This window comes from Chenopodium quinoa, unplaced genomic scaffold (genome assembly GCF_001683475.1).
Source record: "Chenopodium quinoa cultivar QQ74 unplaced genomic scaffold, ASM168347v1, whole genome shotgun sequence".
Lineage (NCBI taxonomy): Eukaryota > Viridiplantae > Streptophyta > Magnoliopsida > Caryophyllales > Amaranthaceae > Chenopodium > Chenopodium quinoa.
The window spans coordinates 20,178,075-20,198,839 of NW_018742204.1; the positions used below are offsets into that span (position 1 = coordinate 20,178,075).

Here is a 20,765-nt window from a genome sequence, read left to right on the forward strand (position 1 = left end):
ATATAGTGTATGTGGGGACGGGGGTGTAGGTACTACTCCGTAATACCTACACTAGGATGTAGGGATCAGACTAATGAGTCGGACCATTAGTGATTAAGGGTGAAAGTTTGATTTGCAATGTGGTTTAGCCTAAACCAAAACCAAAAACAAAAACAAATCATATTAATTTTGTTTGGGATTTTTCAAACTACACCAGACCATCTTATATTTCGGTCAAAAAAAATCACACAGTTTTTATTCATTTTTTTAAGAAAAAAAAAACTCCAAACTGCACCGCAATTTTTTGTGCACAGTGTTTTGGGTTTTTATTTGTTACTTTTTTGGGCCGAATAATTTGTGCTACAATTTAGATATGATTCTGTATTTTGGTTTGGTTTTGATCTTTCAAATCCTAAAATCGAAACCAAATCGTTAACTGTAATTATTTCTCAAACTGCACCAAACTATATTTTTTTTATTAAACAGACCGCATTATTAATTCATTTGTTTTGTGATTCGATTCGATTCTAAACCATATTAGTTTCATCCCTATTGATTGTTTCCATCAATTGGTCTTAGGTGCATCTTTATGCACCTAAGATAGGTGCAACAAGAGAAGGCCCAAAACACACGGCCCAAATTAATAACCCAGACAATATATCCGCGATCCGCCAAAATTAACACTACACTCTACAAAATGAATATTTAGTAAAAAAATATGAACATGAAAAAATGAACATTTAATTATAAAAAATGAACACGTAAAAAAAACGAACATTAATACTTATAATGCATATGTTTCACAATCATATTAATTTTTATTTCTTCAAATTTTTATGTTCACAATTAAATGCATTATATTCATAATAATATTTTATATGTTCATATATAATTTCCAATTTTCGTAATGTAAATATGTGTTGTTCATGATATTTTAATTAAATTTGTTTATGTATATGTTGTCTTTCTTAAATGTTTATGTTCATATTTTTTTACGTATATGTTCACCTTTTAAATGCTTATATTCACTTTAAGAAAACCAATGCTTACGTTCATATTTTGAAATGTTATGTTCACTTTTTGAAATGCATAAGTTCATATTTTTTATGCCTATGTTCACTTTCTGAAAAGCTAATGTTCACATTTCAGGGAACCAATGCATATGTTCATATTTTTCATGATTATATCTTCATTGATAAAAAAAAATGCAGAAAATCAGATAAAATTCAATTCATTAGAATTAAGAAAATCATATATTACCTTTGTTAACATTTAGTTGCAAGTTTGGAATATTTTATGTCTCTGAAATAATACCCCAAAGTTGCAACTAAATGTTAATGGAGATAGTATAACCTAATCAATCGAAGTTAATCACAAAGTCACCACATAAGAAATCGAAAATCACACATTTTTATGCCTATGTTCACTTTATGAAAAGCTAATGTTCATATTTTTTATGCCTATATGTTCCCTTTCTAAAAAGCTAATATTCATATTGTGCTGTTGTTACACCTATTTCTAGGTGCATGAGTGTGCACCTAAGAATATGCAGGGCTGCAATTTAGATATGTGTTTGGTTTTTCAAATCCTAAAATCAAAACCAAATCACAAATTGTAATTTTTTTTATTTCTCAAACCACACCGACTTATATATTTTTTTTTATTAAATAAACCACTTTATTAATTTATTTGGTTTGTAATTCGATTCAATTTTAAACCGTATTAGTTTCATCCCTATCGAGGATTACCTCTAATCTGTACCATCAAATTGTCGTTAATGTACCCGTATTCTACATTTTCCAATCCCATAAATAACAATGCAGCCCAGCCCATTACTAACCCTAAACCAACCCCATTTCTCAAACCCCTACTTCTTCTCTGCCGATAACAAAACTCATCCCTCTTTCCAGAGGAGAGAGAGAGAGCAAAAAAACCCTAAAAATGGTGAAGTTTCTGAAAACAGGAAAAGCCGTAATCCTCCTTCAAGGGCGATACGCAGGTCGGAAGGCAGTAATCGTGCGCAACTTCGACGAAGGTAGCCGGGATCGCCGTTACGGACACTGCCTTGTCGCCGGCATCAACAAGTACCCGAAGAAGGTGATTCGCAAGGATTCCGCAAAGAAGCAGGCGAAGAAATCGAGGGTGAAATGCTTCGTCAAAGTTGTGAATTACAATCACATAATGCCTACTCGTTACACTCTTGATGTTGATCTTAAGGATGTTGTTTCTACTGATGTTCTTCAGTCTAAGGATAAGAAGGTTACTGCTGCTAAAGAGACTAAGTCTAGGTTTGAGGAGAGGTTTAAGACTGGGAAGAATCGTTGGTTTTTCTCCAAACTCAGGTTCTAGAGAATTACAGATTTATCAACCAGAGTAATTTTTTATGCTTTTTTTTTTGTTTGTCTATTTCAATGTTGGGATTAAACTGTGGTTTTTAATTTTGTTTAGGAGTTGTTTTTGTTTGGGAATTTTGGCTGATTATGATATATGATGAACCCATTTTATCACTGCTATGTTTTTGTTTATTTCTGTTTATTGATTTGATATTACAATAGAAAAGCAGGAACATTTACAAATAATACCCGGTTAATTTCATGTTCATGCTAGAAAATTCCTGTAAGGTAGGATTCGAACGCTATGAATAGAGATTATCTGAAATTCGATTGCTATTTGGGAATTTCTGTAGTTCTTAGGAAGTATCAGCTTTCTTCTTGTGACCTTGTACATTATGCCTAATTCTGTAGTAAACTCATCTCTGTGTATATTAGTGGTTGATAAGCCTTCCCTTGAAGCCGGTCACGGTCCCTTGGACTGTCCACCAACTTTGATCTTAGGATTACTCCCAATTTGAACTTTTGAATCAGTGGAAATCATCTATCTCAGATGATGGTGTGAATCGGGTGGGATATCAGTCTAAGACCATTCAAGTTTGATTCATTGATTGTTTTAGAGAGAATTTTGGGTCTAGTGATGGTGGCTGTGGCGATGGAGAGAGAGGAGAGAGTAGGAAGTGAAATTGGAGGTGGGTGATCATAGTGAATGGAGTTTTGAATTGAATGATTTAGTGATGATTGATGAGATTTGAGTTTAATTGTCTAATTTTAGAATTTTATTTATATTGATCTCAAGAGTGTGATACTAATCACTAACGAAGTAACGAGTTTTGTTTATTGAGCAAATGTGCTTGGCAGGGTGTAATTATTAGAGAATCACTTTTATAATGAAGATTGTAATAAAACGCTGGTCTATCAACTCGATTAATAAAGCCATTCACAAACAAATATATACTTAGAGCTTGTTTGAAAGCTCAGGATTGTGCTCAAACTTAATACTCCCTCCGTTCCTAAATGTTTTTTTACGTTTTCATTTAGGGCGTTCTTTTTAATTCTTTACATTTAGTATCTTTTCTATTTTGGTCATAAATTTTGGACAAAATTACCCTTGTTTTTACATTACATTTTCACGTGCTATTGTACTTTTTGTACTATTTTAATAGTTTTTCAACACTTATTATTACTTTCTCTCTCCTCTAATTTTTTCACCCCACATGCTCAACATTGTATTTTTCAATAAAATTGTACTTTCGATCATTAAAATATTCCAACATACTTCAACTTTACACAATTTCTTAATAACCGCGCATAATTCCAAATGTAAAAAACATGGAACGGAGGGAGCAATACATACTAAGAGCTCGCTTGAACAAAGTAGTACTTGATTTTGCTCGGCTCATTTAAACATTTATGCTTGGCATATTGTTATTCAAATGAAATCTAAGATCTTGTAATGGGATTGGGGGAAAAATAAAAGAAATTTGAACAAAGTAGTACTCGATTTTGCTCGGCTCATTTAAACATCTATGCTTGGCTTATTGTTATTCAAATGAAATCTAAGATCTTGTAAGGGGATTGGGGAAAAAATAAAAGAAATTTGAACAAAGTAGTACTCGATTTTGCTCGGCTCATTTAAACAGTAGTTGCATTAGATATGTGATGAACAGTGTTAAGCTCGATCAAGGATTGTATATTATTAAGTAATGTGCTTGGTATCTTACTGGCTTGGTTGGTTACGCTCAAACCTTGATATTTGATGAATGGTGTAAAGCTCGATCAAGAGTGAGTGATAGGGTGGTTAAATAACCAATGAATCTTGTATATTGAGCAATAAGTTTGGCATATTGTTTTTCTAATGAAAAATCTAAGATCTTATAGTGGGTATTGGGGAAAAATTAAAAGAATTTTGAAGTATTGTCGAATTTGCAAATGTTTGCATAAACGGTGTTAAGCTTGATCAAGGCTTTACACTTTGTTTGGATTTGAAAGAAATAGAGGGAAGGGAAGGGAGGAGAAATTGAGGGATAGATAATCTCTTATTGGTCTATCTTCTCCAACACGTGGACGAAGGCCATTATACACTTGACAAGCACCAATTGTATGTTCTATAAATGCCATCATCACATTTTAAATCTACAATGCGATTTATTAGCACCTAAATAATAATTGTTGTATATCAGACATAGCTCACTTGAGCATTGGAATAAGTTTTCTATGGAAAACCCTAAGGGTAGTTGACGTAAATTGATTGTTTAAGTGTACCTTAGGATGCAAGACCTTTTCCCACACGGCCAAACTTATCACTTGTGCAATCCCAAAATTCACTTAAAATGCTCGTCTAATTATCGCCTTAGGCTAATTTAAAATTTAGTTGCAGGCCTCAATCTAAGTCGAAAGCTTTGCTAATAATCGTTAACATACATGCTTATTTGTTTTCATTTGCCCATAGTACATACAAAAAGGCACTGTATTCTGTACAAAACAATTCAGATAACACCTACTTAATGAATGCCTAGTAAATTCAAGTGCATGTAGGAATGGCAACGGATCGGATTCGGGTCGAATGTGGCTAAATCCGAATCCGATCCGTTTAGTAAACGGACCCTGGACTCGGATCCATAATTGTTTGTATTATCATACCAATTAAAGTATAAACATAACATATTTAAATTATAACCTAAGTTACATAACAAAATTTTGCTACAAAACAAGCAAATAATTGTCCCAAGTTATAGAGCATATGCTTGTACTCTTAGATTCGGACTCCGTCGGACTTTGCGTAGGGTCCAAGTCCGATCCACCTCCTATTCGAATTCGGATCTATTTTATCGGATTCGGATTAATTTTAAACGGATTCGAATCGGATTTTTTCCTTCGGATCGGATCGAATTCGAATCGAACTCGGATTAAATTGCCATCCCTAAGTGCATGCTATAAAATTCCTGTTGTACCTCTTACTTTCCTATACACTTAAGCCTGCTGCAAATGGTAATATTAGAACACTAAGAATTCTGCTAGAGACAGTAAAAAATTCAGCTACAAAATAGAAAAAGGCTACACAGTCAAAAGAGATTAAGGTTCTACGATGTGAATATGATCAGCCAAGAATGCCTCAAGATCATCATCACCTGAAATTCGATCACTTACTGGGAAATCCCCGAGTGTTGCCATCATTCTTCTTCTCACCTTGTATAAACTCATCTCTGTGTATATTAGTAGCAGATAACCCTTCCCTTGCAGCCATATTCACCGGTCCCTTGGACTGTTCACCAGCTTTGATCTTGACTCCTGAGCTTGAACAAAGATCACTACCACTTTGAACCAGCGGATTCCGTTCATCCTGCTTGTAAGAATCACTTATTTTTACACCATCTTGAAAAGCTCTTGCGAGGAAATTGTTAGAAGAAGCACTTCCGCCTCCCAGATGAAAATTAAGTTTACCAGTAGAAGGCAAAGTATCATCTGAAGGAATAGACTTTCCTGATGTATTCTTTTCTGATGCCTTCCCTGCAGAAATATGGCGTATGTCATTTGCCATTTGTTCCTGTGATTGCTTCAGATTAATTAATTCTTCCTTCAGCCTTGAAATGTGACTTGCGTAGTGATCCAAGTGTCCCTGTGATTGCTTCTTCAGCTTATCTAATTCTGCATCCAGCCTTCTAATGTGACTTTTGCAGCCATCAATTTGTCTCTGTGATTGCTTCAGATCATTTAACCCTGCCGCCAGCGAACTAATGCCAATTACGCAAGACATCAATAATTCAGATTGCAGGGGGTTATTAGATTGATTAAGACTCCCAGACTGGTCATGTATCTCTGCCTGCACATGCCAAATACAAGAATGTAAAACAGGAGACCTTTTATAATGGTGCATTGCATAAGCAAAATTGGACAGGATCAAATCTTAATATCTAACGAAAAACTTCTAACGACTATTAAGAATATAAGATAGTAAATCTAGGGTATGGACATGAATTTTGGGAGTGGTCTTACAATGGTGCATTGCATACAAGATACTACATAAGCTCTTTAAGAAATGCATCTTTACTAGCATATATAGATCAGTATTATATTTTTTTCATCGGCATTTCTCCTTGGTACCAACCTACTTAAACAAAATATGACTTGTCAATAACCGAAATCAGACCTGTTTTCTTATCAGATCATAATACAGTTGATTATTCCAAATGGATGGGTCTACATATCCTCCTTGAGATGACCAAAATGAAGTAGGTGGGAAATTTGTCACTGGTTGTGGTGCACTTTGCTGCAGTTCATAACTTGAAGCAAGGGGATTCCATTGTACGGCTGCACATATAACCAATACCAATTCATGATGCATATGCATAACATTTTCATAAGCATATAGGTATACATATGTCAAGTTCAACATATTTGAAGATAAAGTGCAATAGTACAGACCAATTGTAAAAAAGATCCCAAGTACAAAAACGTAAATACAACTCGTTTGAAAAAAAATATGAACTTTTTTTGCTACCAACATAGGATGTTAGTCCTACCTTTTCAAGAATGGACTTGCAACTTCAATTTGATTTTTTTTTTTTTTTTTTAAATTTGCGAAAAGCCTTACAGAAAGTTGTTAAAGCCTTTTGTTGTAACGTGAAAAGCCTTACAATTCGCTGTTACAGCCTTTGTTGTAACGCGAAACATTCAATGATATAAGTGTAATGTAATCAATTTAAAGAAAAATCCAATCTACTAGGCACTTGTAGTCTAATGAAGATATTAGACAATCAGCAGAACATGAGTAACAAAGTGCTCATCCAACACAAACAAGAGAGGTTCTCAAGCATACCAGAATGAAGATTTGCAGATCCCAGCTGACTGCCAATACCAGGAATCATATGATCAGATTGCTGAAGCCTCTGTTGTTTCTGTGTACTTGTTTCTGGTTGATTTGGTTGAATGTAACGAGGAAACAACTGAAATACAGATCTAAGATGTTCCTCAGATTGGTTATTAGGCAGCAGATTTGTTTGCGGTTGCATATTAGGCCCAAGACGTTCACCAGTTCGGCTATTAAACAGCAGATTACTTGGATGTTGCAGATGAGAGTCAAGATATTCATCAGTTTGGCTAATAGCCTGCAGATTTCTTCGGGGTTGCACATCAGGCCCAAGATGTTCACCAGATTGGCTATTTAACTGCAGATTACTTAGAGGTTGCAGATAAGACCCAGGATGCTCACCAGATTTGCTATTTAACTGCAGATTATTTAGAAGCTGCAGATATGACCCAGGACGTTCACCAGTTTGGCTATTAGGCTGTGGATTGGTTGGATGTTGCTGAGAAGGATAAAACTGAAATACCCAAACAATAAACAGCCTTTAAAAACTGCTAAACATGTCAAGGAAACCAAAACCACAAATCCAATAAAAAAAACCTGCATACTAACAACAACAGCAACACAAAATATAAGTCCCAAAATGATTTGAGGTCGACTAACATGAATTGTTGTAAGGTAACGTTGCCAAATAAAACAAGGAGACAAATATGCCACCTTAATTTGTTATGCAATATGCTAAAGTTGAATGAACCAATTCAACAAATTAATAAACACCCATTTACTTCGTTCTTATAATCCGCCATTGATAAATCATTCTAAAGGTTTATCAATTGAACAAGGAAGGAACAGCAATTTCATATTAAAAAGTGATATTTAAAGAACATCACCAAGATTCTGATATTATCATATTAAGCAAGAATCCATACATGCAAACAAGCAAAAATTCTAATTTACCAAAAAAAAAAAAAAAAAAAAAAAAAAAAAAAAAAAAAAAAAAAAAAACAAAACAAAAATTCTTCATTTCTACAATATGCCAAGTTAAATGATCAGGATAATTAAACACCCATTAAGCCATTGATAAATCATTCTAAAGGTTTTATCAATTGAACATCACCAAGATTCTGATACTAAGCAGAGAATCCAAACATGATTGAAAACAAGCAGTATTCTACACGACTACACATATGCCAAGCCAAATGAACCGGATAATTAAACACCCATTAATTTCTTTCTCTTAAATAGCCATTAATCAGTCATTTCGAAGGAATAATTAACACATATAATCAAAAATGCAGAATTTAATTGAAAGATATAATCAAAGAACAACACCAAAATTCTACTAATAAGATTTAAGGAAAAGAAAATAAGATCATAATAGAAAAAATTAAAAAAACCCAGTTAAAGAAAATCATACAGAAGGGACGGTTCCAGATTCTTGACTAAGTTGGCGGTCTTCCATTGCAATTCAGAAGCTTCAAAGAATTATGAAAGTTTTTGAGTTGTGTTTAATGTTATTTTTGAGAGCAATATAATGTGAAGATGTGAGTTGTGTTTTGTGTACGGGTTATACTTATACTATACACAATTGCATACTCGCTCGCGCTCTTTTTTCCTTACATGGGAATATTGGTTTATGCTACTCGATAGTCCCTATGTAAGAATATCGCCCTTTTACACGAAAGCATTAAGGGGGCGTTTGATTCGCAAACTGGTATGGGTTTGGAACTTGATTCTTAATACCATATGTTTGGTATGATTGTGGAATGCAATTTCTTTCTTTTATTTAAGGTTGGCCTAAGTGATTGGAGGCTCTACTTCGGTACTACTTCCATCCTTGTAAGAGGAGCTCGATTCTAACCCTAAGTAAGTGGGATCCTTAATTTTTTCCTACTTACAAGGGAATTCTCTGTTCAATCCCCATTAAATACACTTTAAAAGAGAGGATCCCAAAGTGTCTGACCCACAAATATCGAACCAAAACAACCGTGAGGGTTGAGGTACATTCAAGGTAGGTTACATGAATATGTCACTTGTGTGATATCTATGTAGTATGTTATGCATTGTTTGAAAAGCAGTCAACTTACTAAATTGAAATTATTTTTATTAAATTGAAATTATTTTAAAGAATATTATTTTTGTAATGATATTTGATAAATGTTTTTACTTTCATTTTGATCGCCTATCCCAAATTTTATTTTTTCTTTTTTTTTTTTTTTTTTTTTTTTCACTCACAAGTTACTTTTCTTTTTCAAAACAACCTAGTGAGTAATGCTGATATTCCATATACTAATAGAGGCACCAATTTCTCAACTTCAAACTACTTACCACTCCAAAATTCTACCCTTAAATTTTTACACTTTCTTATTAAATTTTTTTTGCAAAGATTTGTTTTCTTTCCAAAGTTGTATGTCAAATTTGCTTGTGAGCTGATTATTTATAATATGCGCTTGTCTCATTATCTGAAAACATGATTATAGTTTACATATTTAACACTAGACTAGAATTCCAATGTCCAACAATTAACATGCTACTATGCTAGTCATGCAAATAATGGATAAATTGTTTTACTGAACTACAATGTGAAGGGAGAATCAAGAATGGCAGTATTTATGCAAAGGCGCAAGTAATTGATAGCAACAAAAAAGCAGGAACAAATGAACAATCAAATAGACGTTTACATACATGCTTATTTGTTTCCAATTTGCCCGTATTACATACAAAAGGCACTGTATTTTGTACAAAAAAATTCAGATAACACCCACTTAATGACTTCATAGTAAATTCAAGTGCATGCTAAAATATTCCTGTACCTTTTATACTATCCTATACGCTTAACCCCTGCCTCAAATGGTAGCATTAGAACACTACGAATTCTGCTAGAGACAGTAACACATTCAGCTACAAAATAGAAAAAAAAGGCTGCATAGTCAAAAGAGATAAAGGTTCTAAGAAGTGAACATGATCAGCCGAGAATGCCTCAAGACTATCATCATCTGAAATTCGATAACTAACTGGGAAGTCCCCAAGTGTTGCCATCTTTGGAAGTATAAGCATTCTCCTTCTACTTTGGATTATTCTGCCTAATATGCTGTATGTCATCAGCCATTTGTCCCTGTGAATACTTCAGATTACTCAATTCTGCCTTCAGCATTGCTATGTCACTTTTGCATTCATATATTTGTCTCTGTGATTGCTCCAGATTATCCAACTCTGCCTTCAGCATTCTAATGTCACTTTTGCAGTCATATATTTGTCCCTGTGATTGCTCCTTTAGATTATTTAATTCTGCCTCCAGCCTTCTAATGTGAAGGTCGTAGTTATCCACTGGTCTCTGTAACTGTTTCAGATTACTTAATTCTACCTCCAGCAGTCTGATCCGAATTATGTGAGAATTCAATTGAGATTGCAAGCGGACATTCGATACATAAAGATTCGATACGTGGCAATCCATCTCTCCCTGCACATGCCAAACACAAGAATGTAACACAATAGGATTACTCAGGAAACCTTTTATAATGTGCATTGCTTATACAAAATAGGACAGGACCAAATCTTAAAGAAATGTAAAGCTCCTAAGACTAGTAAGAGTATATCTAGTAAATCAAGGGTATGGATATGAATTCACGATTGGTCCTACAATCGTGCATTGCATAAAAGAAACTATATAAGCCCTTTAATAAATGCATCCTTACTAGCATAAATCAGTATTTTATTATTTTCATCATTACTACTCCTTCCCTCCTTGGTGCCAAACTACTTAAACAAAATTTGTCTTGCAAATAATCAGAATCAGACCTCTCTTCTTATCAGATCATAACAAAGCTGTTGAATATTACTCCAGATATTTGGGTTTACTCCTTGAGATTGAAATGAAGTAGGTGAGAAGTTTGTCATTGGTTGTTGTACACTTTGCTGCAGCTCAGGATATCTTGAAGAAAGGGGAGTCCATTGTGCGACTGCACATATACCCAATAACAATTCATGACACATATGCATAATATTTTCATAAACAATTAGGTATACAAATGTCAAATTCAACATATTAATTGAAGTAACGCAAAAACTTCAATGATATAAGGGTAATGTAATTAATAAAAAGAAAAATCCAATCTACTAGGCACTTATAGTCTAGGGAAGATATTAGACAATCAACAGAATATGACTAGCAAAGTGATTATCTAACACGAGCAAGAGAGATTCTCAAGCATACCTGAATAAGGATGTGAAGATCCCAACTGATTGCTAGTACTGGGAATCGTATGACCATATTGCGGAAGCCTTTGCCATTGATGTGAACTTGTTCCTGGTTGATTTTGGGGAGTGAAATGGGACCCTTGATGTTGAACAGTTTGAATATTAGACTGCAGATTTCCTTGAGGTTGCTGATTATACCCATGATGTTGAACAGTTTGGTAAGACTGCGGACTTCTTTGAGGTTGTTGATTATACCCTTGATGTCGAACAGTTTGGCTAGACTGCAGATTTCTTAGAGGTTGCATATCATACCCTTGATGTTCAACACTATGGTTATTAGGCAGCAGATTTCTTTGAGGTTGCATATTATAGTAATTATATGCATGATGCTCACCAGTTTGGCTATTCAACTGCAGATTTGTTACAGGTTGCACATTAGAACCAAGATGTTCACCAGTTTGGCTATTCAACTGCAGATTTGTTACAGGTTGCACATTAGAACCAAGATGTTCACCAGTTTGGCTATTCAACTGCAGATTTCTTACAGATTGCACATTAGAACCAAGATGTTCACCAGTTTGGCTATTTAACAGCAGATTTCTTACAGATTGCACATTAGAATCGAGATGTTCACCAGTTTGGCTGCTATTCAACTGCAGATTTCTTAGAGATTGCACATTAGAACCAAGATGTTCACCAGTTTGGCTATTTAACAGCAGATTTCTTACAGATTGCACATTAGAATCGAGATGTTCACCAGTTTGGCTGCTATTCAACTGCAGATTTCTTAGAGATTGCACATTAGAACCAAGATGTTCACCAGTTTGGCTATTTAACAGCAGATTTCTTACAGATTGCACATTAGAATCAAGATGTTCACCAGTTTGGCTATTCAACTGCAGATTTCTTACAGATTGCACATTAGAATCAAGATGTTCACCAGTTCGGCTATTCAACTGCAGATTTCTTACAGATTGCACAGTAGAATCAAGATGTTCACCAGTTTGGCTATTCAACTGCAGATTTCTTACAGATTGCACATAAGAATCAAGATGTTCACCAGTTTGGCTATTTAACTGCAGATTTCTAACAGATTGCACATTAGAATCAAGATGTTCACCAGTTTGACTAGTAAGCTGTTGATTATTTCTTGCACTTTCCAGAAGATCCAAAACTTGTTCACCAAGAGATGGTTGATCAAACTGAAACACCTAAAAATTAACCAGCCTTAAAAATCTGCTATACATTTCCAGATAACCAATAACTATAAATCCGATCAAAAAAGCCTGCATACTAACAACAACAATAACAAAATCTTGAGTCCCAAAAATGATTTGGGGTCGACTAACAAGAATTGTTGTAAGAAAAAATTGCAAATAAAAAAAAAAAAAGAGACAAACCAACAAATTAATGAACACCCATTAACTTCATTCTCATAATCCACCATTGATAAATCATTCAAAAGATTTGTCAATTGAACAGGGAGGGCACGACAATTTCATATTAACAAAAGATAATCAAAGAACACCACCAAGATTCTATCAAAACATACAACAAGCAAACATTCGACATTTTTTACAAAATGCCAAGTTGAATGAATCAAAAATTAAACACCCATTAACTTCTTTCTCTTAATTAGTCATTAATAACACATTTAGAAGCTATAATTAACACTGAAAATCGAAAATGCAGATTTTGATTGAGAGATATTATCAAAGAACAACACCAAAATTCTACTACTAAGTTTAAGCAAAACAAAATTAGATTATAAAATAAAAAAAAACCCAGTTAAAGAAATCATACAGAAGAGCTGGGTAGAGATTGTTGGCTATCTTGCTGGTTATCCATTGCAATTCAGAATCTTCAAAGAAATTGGAAAACAGAGGTTTGAATGTGTGTGTTTAGTAGGAACGAGAGAGAAGTGTACTCTTTCTATTTTTCTGGGAGTGGTGTAAATGTGTAATATGAAGTCGTGACTTATGTACGGGGTGTACTACAGTACTAGCTACTAGGCACACTCGCTCGCGCTCTTTTTAATTTTTCTTACATGGGATTATTATGCTAATGGAGTAATGGGTGTGTAAGAACTAAAAGATGGCCCTTCAATTAGGTTACACGGACACGTCACAAGTGTCATACGGGTATCGGGGTATGTGATATCAGAGTGGTATGTTATGAGTTGTTTGACTTCTATACGATGAGTAAAACGGTAAAAGTATTACTAGTAAAATTTTGATTCATTATTTAAAATATAAAGAATATATGTACTTATTTTACGATATTTTAACTGATATTGGTAGGATATACTTATAATTCAATTTTAGACCGTCAATGGCATTATCCATCGATTTACTAGGTTGGTATTGGTTGAGCAATGAGCATACTAAAAAATTTGTAAACTTAGAGCCTATTCACATTTACTGGATTGATCCGTACAGAACTGAATGGAGTTGAACTGAACTGAACTAAATTAAGCTTAAATGAATATAATATTTTATGAGAGGAGAAAATTAAGAGCTAAACTGAACTGAACTGATTAGAGCTGAACTGAACTAAACTGAATCGAACTGAAATTAAGCTGAAGTGAACAGACCCTTAGTTCATTATAATCATAGTTGCCTACCATTTGGATTATGATTTTAAATTCTTACTCGCTCCATCATCTTTAGATAGCCAATCATATCTACTTAGTAATTATATCACCCTACCATAACGTATCTAATTAGTAATCTATTTTACATCTCACACCAAATTTTTTTAAAAAAATTATTCAACATAAATGAATATGTATCAACCCGCATTTGGTCATCATAATAAAAATTTGTTATTAATATTAAAAATTGACTACTTTTTTTTTATAACACTCTATGCTTAAATGAAAAATGTATTATAATCGCTATTTTTTTATTTTTATTTTTAACGAGATGTTAATTTAATTTAGATTTTGCTAACGAGCCTCAAGCATTAGACAACTAATTAGCACCATAACTTAAGATAGTACGAGTATTAATTTTGAAATGTATGCCATATCAGACTTAGCGATATCACGGGTTTTAAAATTATTTTACCGTAATATTTCCATTTCTTGAGTGCGCGTGTTAGCTTTTATCATTTGATTTACACGGAGTATTATGTGAGGGTTGACACTTGACACACTATGAGTTATTTCGGACAAAATTAGTGGACAAAACCCTTTGATAAACCCCAAACCTTTCTCCTTTGGAGCTCTTTTATTAGTTGCGCCCTCTCTCTTTTTTCCATTGAAGCGCATACTCTGATATCTCCATTGTAGAAGCTTCTGAGCTTTCCCTCCTCCAATGAAGCAGCTTCTGAGGTAAGATACAATTGTTAATCTTTTTTAATCACCGAATATCAATTTTACAATTTATGGTTTGTATTTAATTTTATTGTCAATCTATTCAATTTAGGGTTCTTCTTAGGCGGATTATTGAAATGTTAGTATTACTTTCTGAAACGATTAAAATGATCGATTTTGTTTCTATAATGTTGCTAATGTGTTGCAAGCTGTTGTTTATAATTCTTTATTGTACGAAAAAACTATGAAAATGTTTATCAATTTCATAATCTAAGGTTTATCATGACCCCAACTCGGCTGCCCTGCCTGCCCTGCCTCAAGGATGGCTCTGCAATTTAGGGGCATTTGATGTTATGATGTCGAATGTCATGTTGTAACACTTAAATGGATGTAATAATAGGGTATCTCATCTGGGTTTTCGCCCATGTTATGAATTATGATGTCGAATGTCGAATTGATAACTTTGATGCGTTCTATCCTAGCTGATATGCGCAATTGTTCGGATTCTTCACCTAATTTGGCTCCTCCATCTTCGGTTCATGATGTCGAATCAACCCCTAACATGACCTTAGGTATGAAACCAGAACTCCAAATCCCTAAATTTGATGGTTCTAATCCTAGATTGTGGATTAAGAAATGTTGCAAATATTTTACTCTCTGTAAGATTCCAGATGATCAGAAGGTTATGTTGGCTTCCCTTAATATGATTGATAAAGCTGCAAATTGGGTTTCTAGTTATTTGTCTATTCGTGCTGTTGTGGATTGGAACGATTTTATTATTGATGTGAATGACAGGTTTCAGGATTTTAATGTGGTTGAGGATTTTAATAAACTTCAACAGACTAGTAATATTGAGTCCTACATTGATGAATGAGAATGTTGATAAATTCACACACCTTGATTCTGATTTTGATGATACTTCTAATCTGGTTGTAGTTGAGAAAATTGATAGAGTGAATCACCTTGATTCGGTTATGAGTGATTATGATGATAATTCTGGGAATTTGCAGACTGTTATGTTAGATAACAATGTTCATCTTTTGGGGAATTTTATGGGAGGAGTGAAATCAGTTGTGTCTCCATTTGTGAAGGATGTTATGCTACCTACTAGTGCTGCTTCAATTGAATTTGCAAAACCACACAAGCATTTTCTACACCCTTTGAATGAGGCCTTTGAACCTAATATAGCTCATTCTTCTTGGACTACACCTAAACCAATTACACAGCCCACACTCTTGATGTCTTACACCAAGGCACCCCTGCTCCCTACACCTACTATACACCCAACCAAATTTCCCTTGGCCAGAACACTGCTAGTAGGCTTCTCTAAGTCTGTAGGAAGGAGTCTTGTTGCATATTTCAATATAGGATGTTTGGAAAAGAGTTATTGGTTGCTACTCTCAAGTCTCGGTTGGTAATTGCTCAACCTCGAATTGAGGCTATTAGACACAGGTCTGAACGAGTTTTTCGAGTCGGTGAGGGAATATGGTTACAATTCTTACAGAAACTAGATGGCCTCTATGCTTCTCTTGCTGTCAACACTTTTGGGAACAATTACCTGCTTGTGTATTCTCTTATGATGGCTGGGAATTGGCCACAAAGTTCATATGTGTATTTTCTATACACTATCTATGGTCTTCGTCAGGGAGACAGTTGGCAGTGTTTCATTGCCATTTCCTTTCTGTTTCCGGCCTTCGAGTTGTGGCTTGTTGCTAAGCACACTAGGAAGGGATTTTGGTAGCAGTGTCTGGTTAATAATTTTGTGTTAAGTGTTGTTGATGCTTTTGTTTCTGCGGAGAAAATGGTGTTGATGGGTGGATTACAGTCTTTGTTTGAAGCGTTCTTGTTGGCCTCATTGTTGGGATGCTTCCCTACATCACATGTGCTGGCTTGTTCTGCCGCAGTTGCGAGCTATACACAAACTAACTTTACCTTATCTCCTGCCTCACCCATGCTCCCAATTGTGACTAGTTTCCTGGTAGCACTATCCTTGACACCTTCACTTCGGGTTGATGATGCATTGAATGTGGCTGTCACTGAGTTTCAGAAAAACTTAGTCCCTTACCCTCGTATTCATTTCATGCTTCCTTCTTATACTCCTGTTATGTCTGATGATAAAGCCTTCCATGAGCAACTGTTAGTTGCAGAGATCAATGGCAGTACATTTGAGCCTAGTGCTAAGATGGCCAAATGTGATTCCCACCACGAAAGGTACATGGCTTGCTGTGTGGTGCACCAAGGAGATGTGGTACCCAGAGATGTAAATGCCACTGTTTTCACATTCAAAACAACGAGAACCAGACAGTTTGTGAACTGGTGTCCTACCAGATTCAAGTGTGGTAGTACCTACCAGCCTTTAATGGTGGTGCCAGGAAGAGATTTGGCCAAAATTCAAAGGGCTGTGGGTATGATTTCTAACTCAGTCAGTGTTGCTGAAGTGTTCTTGAGAATCGACCACAAGTTCGACCATATATCTGCCAAGCAAGCTTTCGTGCTATTATTTTCTCTAGACTTGAGGACAAGTCTTTTTGAAGGGGAAGGGTATGATACAGGAGAAATAAGAAGAAAAGATATTTTAGTTGGTTTTAATGGGTAATTCTGCATTCTGCTTATTAGCAAAGTGGTTATTTTCATCATTTGTCCTTTTGTGCTTAGTTTTATGATAATTGGATTAGAGAGAATCTTTCTGTTAGGGTCATGCCTTATTAATGCACCTTAGGTTGTAATTGGAATTAAGAAATGAATTAACAAACTTCTCTCTCTAACTCTCTGCCCCTCTATTATCTCTCTAAGCTTCTTCTTCTTCCTCACGTTTCCCCTTTCCTTCTATTCTCCCCTGTTCTTCTGGTATTATCAGCAACCACCAAGAAAACCTCCCTTATTAGTTTTGCATATTATGTGTTTATTATTGGTGTTATAAGTTTGTTGATCTCATTGTCAGTATAATGTTTTAACAAATTTCTGTTCATTTCACATTCCAGCTTCAGAGGAAGGTTCAATAACTGGGACAGCCTTATTAGGAATAGTCGTAAGTGTATATATTGCAACATACACAATACCAGTCACCCTCCTTATATTAGTGGTACATACGATGTACTTCAAGCAAGTTGTTTTCAGCATTGGTTCAAAAACTGGCAGAATTTAAGAAAGAACAAGCTTACTGCAAGCACTTTTAGCTCTGCAATTAGGTTTTGGCCTCGTAGGAGAGTTCAATTGTGGTTAGAGAAGATAGGGCGATCGAACCCTTTTCTGGTAATCTCGCGACCTGTTATAACAATATTAACGAGGAGGAAGCTCTGGAACGGTACAAGATATTAACCGACAAGTCTGTTGTGTTTCCTAAATTTCAGATTCTTAATAAGAATAACTTGAATGGTGATGGTTGGCTTGGTGCCTCTCCTGATGGGGTTGTTGAAGAAAATGTTTATGGTTTGCCATCGGAGGGAGTGTTGGAAATTAAGTGCCCTTTTTTTGATGGTGATATTAACAAAGCTTTCCCTTGGAAGTAGATCCCACTTTATTGTATGCCACAGGCACAAGGTCTAATGGAGATACTGGATAGGGATTAGATGGATCTCTATGTTTGGACCCCAAATGGAAGCAGTTTGTTTAGGCTGTATCGAGATGTTGAATATTGGGATGCTATAAAGAGAGCTTTAGATGATTTCTGGTGGAATCATGTCCAGCCAGCAAAGGAGCTGTACAATAAGTCTAAGTTCACTGATCCCTTGACTCAATTAAGGTCTCTAAAACCAGATCCCCGGCATGAATTATGTAGTTATATTGTTTATGAAAGCAAGCATCTTGTGGACAATAAATCTATGTTATTGTGGCGTGAAATTCATGGCAAAATACAAGATTGTTGAAGTCAGATATTGCGTTTTCACTTATTGATCATTGCTATTGCTTAGAGCCCAATGATGGAAAGGGAGGTAAGGTGAGCTACTGAGCTGTTAATATACTTTGATGGAAAGTTTATTTATTTATATTTTCAATCTATCTTTGCCTTTAAATCTATCTGCATTAAATTTCCAACCTGCCTATCTATTATGCTTTATGTGTAACATAGGTGCCTTTTGCTGAACTGGTTAATGCTTATTTACAAGGGCTAATCATGTTATCCAAAGTCCAAACAAGCAGCTCCCAGATTCTTTTTCCCATCTCTTTAGCTGGTAGCTGTTCACGACATAGTCTTAAGTCTCCTCTTTGCTTCATGACTTTCCCTGTTCTTGAGGGCATTGGGGCTATCAGTACTGAAACTTAAAATCTGTTAATAGCTGTATGTAATCACGTGCTGACCAAAGTTATCTATTTGATGGTCTTGTGCATGACTTTTCTCAATGTTGGTTTTCCTTAGCCTAATCTAAAGTCCCTAGTTGTTTTTAATATTGGTGATTTCTTCTTATTGTTGCTTAATTACTTTATACTTTGTTAAATTTAGAAGTTTATATGAATAATCTTCAATCTGACCTGGTGGTACCTTCAAAATGTCTACTGTACACCCCCGTTCCCAAATAAGCTACTCAATTGCTTTTGGCATGGATATTAATAATAGAGTGTAGAGGAAAACAACGGTAAGCTATGTTACTCGAACTCTTTCATTTACCTCACGTGTCCGTGTCGACACGCCTCGTGTCGGACACCGACACCGACACTTGGACACTTCATTTTTAACTAAAAACACAATTTTTTTTCAAGAAAATGGGCGAGTCCGATACTTGGACACCCGTGTCTAATAGGACACTTCATCCGAGTCCAAGTAACATAGACGGTAAGAGAGTGTCGGAATAAAGCAAAAGAAATTGGTTGAGAGAAAAAGTGTACAATTTATTTGGGGTATCCAAGAAAGGAAATTGTGCATCTTATTTCAGGATAGGCAGAGGGCCAATGTAACTTTGCCATGGATAAAATATGTATATAAAGTTGCTTAATTTAATTTCCTTTAGTCTTCAAAAAAAAAAAAAAATCCTTTAAGCCTATTTTGCAGTATATATCTGTATGGATATAAAGGAACTGATGAGTTTTCCATTGTATACCTAGTTTTGTTGTGAGCTTGTGACTATTATTTGCCCTCTCACTTTTAGGTTTTTATCTTGATGTTTGAAGTGCTCCAGTACCTGCTTACTCATGGAACCCTGTACAATTCGTATGATTCTATTGTTAGGTTTGCAAAGCATTCAGGCTTTTATGTCTTATAATATTGTGAGCAGAGTAGACAAATGCTACGTTTGGGATCTTAATATTGCGAATGTGATCTTAACTTCTGCAGCAGGAAGAAAACAAAATGACCTTTAGGATGATAATTGACGTGTTGCTTTTTATCCATTTAGATTGATATATACCAAGCATTTCTACTGCAAGTTACTTGTGGATCTTATCAGAAAGAGCTCATGCTATTGTTGTTTACTCTTATGAGGAATCTGAAATAAAAGTTTAGAAAGAAAGTAGGGTATAATGTGCAGTCTCTGAGCTCCAAAAGGCCTTTTCCTAGATGAGAGTTGATTGATGTCATGCTGTCTATGCTCTTTTTTTCAGACCCCTTTTGGTCCTGTCTAAATCATCCACTGTGTTCATGATGGGTTTTTTGTTGTCATTTATATACCAAGCACATTGTAAATACATATAGAGCTGTTGATCTTGTTAATCTATTAAATATTCTGACTTTTCTGAGAACTGGTATTTCAAGAACAGTTTGGAATACATCTTGCATAGTTACTTTCACATCTCTCTATGTTAAAGGAAAATGGTCATTTGTGTTTACCATTGTCCCTTATACCCTTCGGAAGTCCAATTGGGTGGGTGGAACCATCCAATTTGCCTTTAAACGGCCAATTTACCGATTTACAACGTGCACCAATTTCATTAACTCAAGCCTACCACAAACATTTATGACAACATATTATGATCATATATGGTTCTAAACAAGATTATATGACCCCGAAATGTATCTCCTAAAATCTCAAGGCTATTCGACACCGGGCCCTGAAATCTCCAAACTTTCTCAAAAAAGCGTGGATATTAGCCTTCTATTTTGGAATTTATAGACTTATTTTCACCCGTAATTAAAAATTTTCGAATTACCATGTTCCCTAATATCCTTCGGGATTCCGATTGGGTGGGTTGAACTATCCAATTT

At 35.1% G+C, this 20,765-nt stretch overlaps 3 protein-coding genes and 1 long non-coding RNA gene across 4 annotated transcripts; 3 read left to right on the plus strand and 1 right to left on the minus strand.

The window, feature by feature from the left end:
* The first annotated feature begins 1,807 nt into the window (after nt 1-1,807).
* Nucleotides 1,808-2,492, plus strand: LOC110722197 (60S ribosomal protein L27-2-like). Its single transcript, XM_021901465.1, has one exon. The coding sequence runs from the start codon at nt 1,921-1,923 to the stop codon at nt 2,326-2,328; it is 408 nt and encodes a 135-aa protein (XP_021757157.1). The 5' UTR covers nt 1,808-1,920; the 3' UTR covers nt 2,329-2,492.
* A 2,550-nt stretch (nt 2,493-5,042) lies between these two features.
* On the minus strand, nt 5,043-8,745 carry LOC110722206. Its single transcript, XM_021901474.1, has 4 exons — nt 8,534-8,745; nt 7,129-7,633; nt 6,460-6,620; nt 5,043-6,132 (listed from the first exon to the last, which is right to left on the minus strand). The coding sequence occupies exons 1-4, from the start codon at nt 8,576-8,578 to the stop codon at nt 5,452-5,454; spliced, it is 1,392 nt and encodes a 463-aa protein (XP_021757166.1). The 5' UTR covers nt 8,579-8,745; the 3' UTR covers nt 5,043-5,451.
* A 5,722-nt stretch (nt 8,746-14,467) lies between these two features.
* On the plus strand, nt 14,468-20,299 carry LOC110722225. The gene is made up of 2 exons (XR_002511559.1): nt 14,468-14,647; nt 17,611-20,299. It is a non-coding gene; the product is annotated as an uncharacterized LOC110722225 (long non-coding RNA).
* Nucleotides 16,386-17,564, plus strand: LOC110722213 (tubulin alpha chain-like). The gene has a single exon (XM_021901485.1). It carries the CDS (start codon nt 16,431-16,433, stop codon nt 17,223-17,225), a length of 795 nt encoding a protein of 264 aa, XP_021757177.1. The 5' UTR covers nt 16,386-16,430; the 3' UTR covers nt 17,226-17,564.
* Nucleotides 20,300-20,765: the final 466 nt, after the last annotated feature.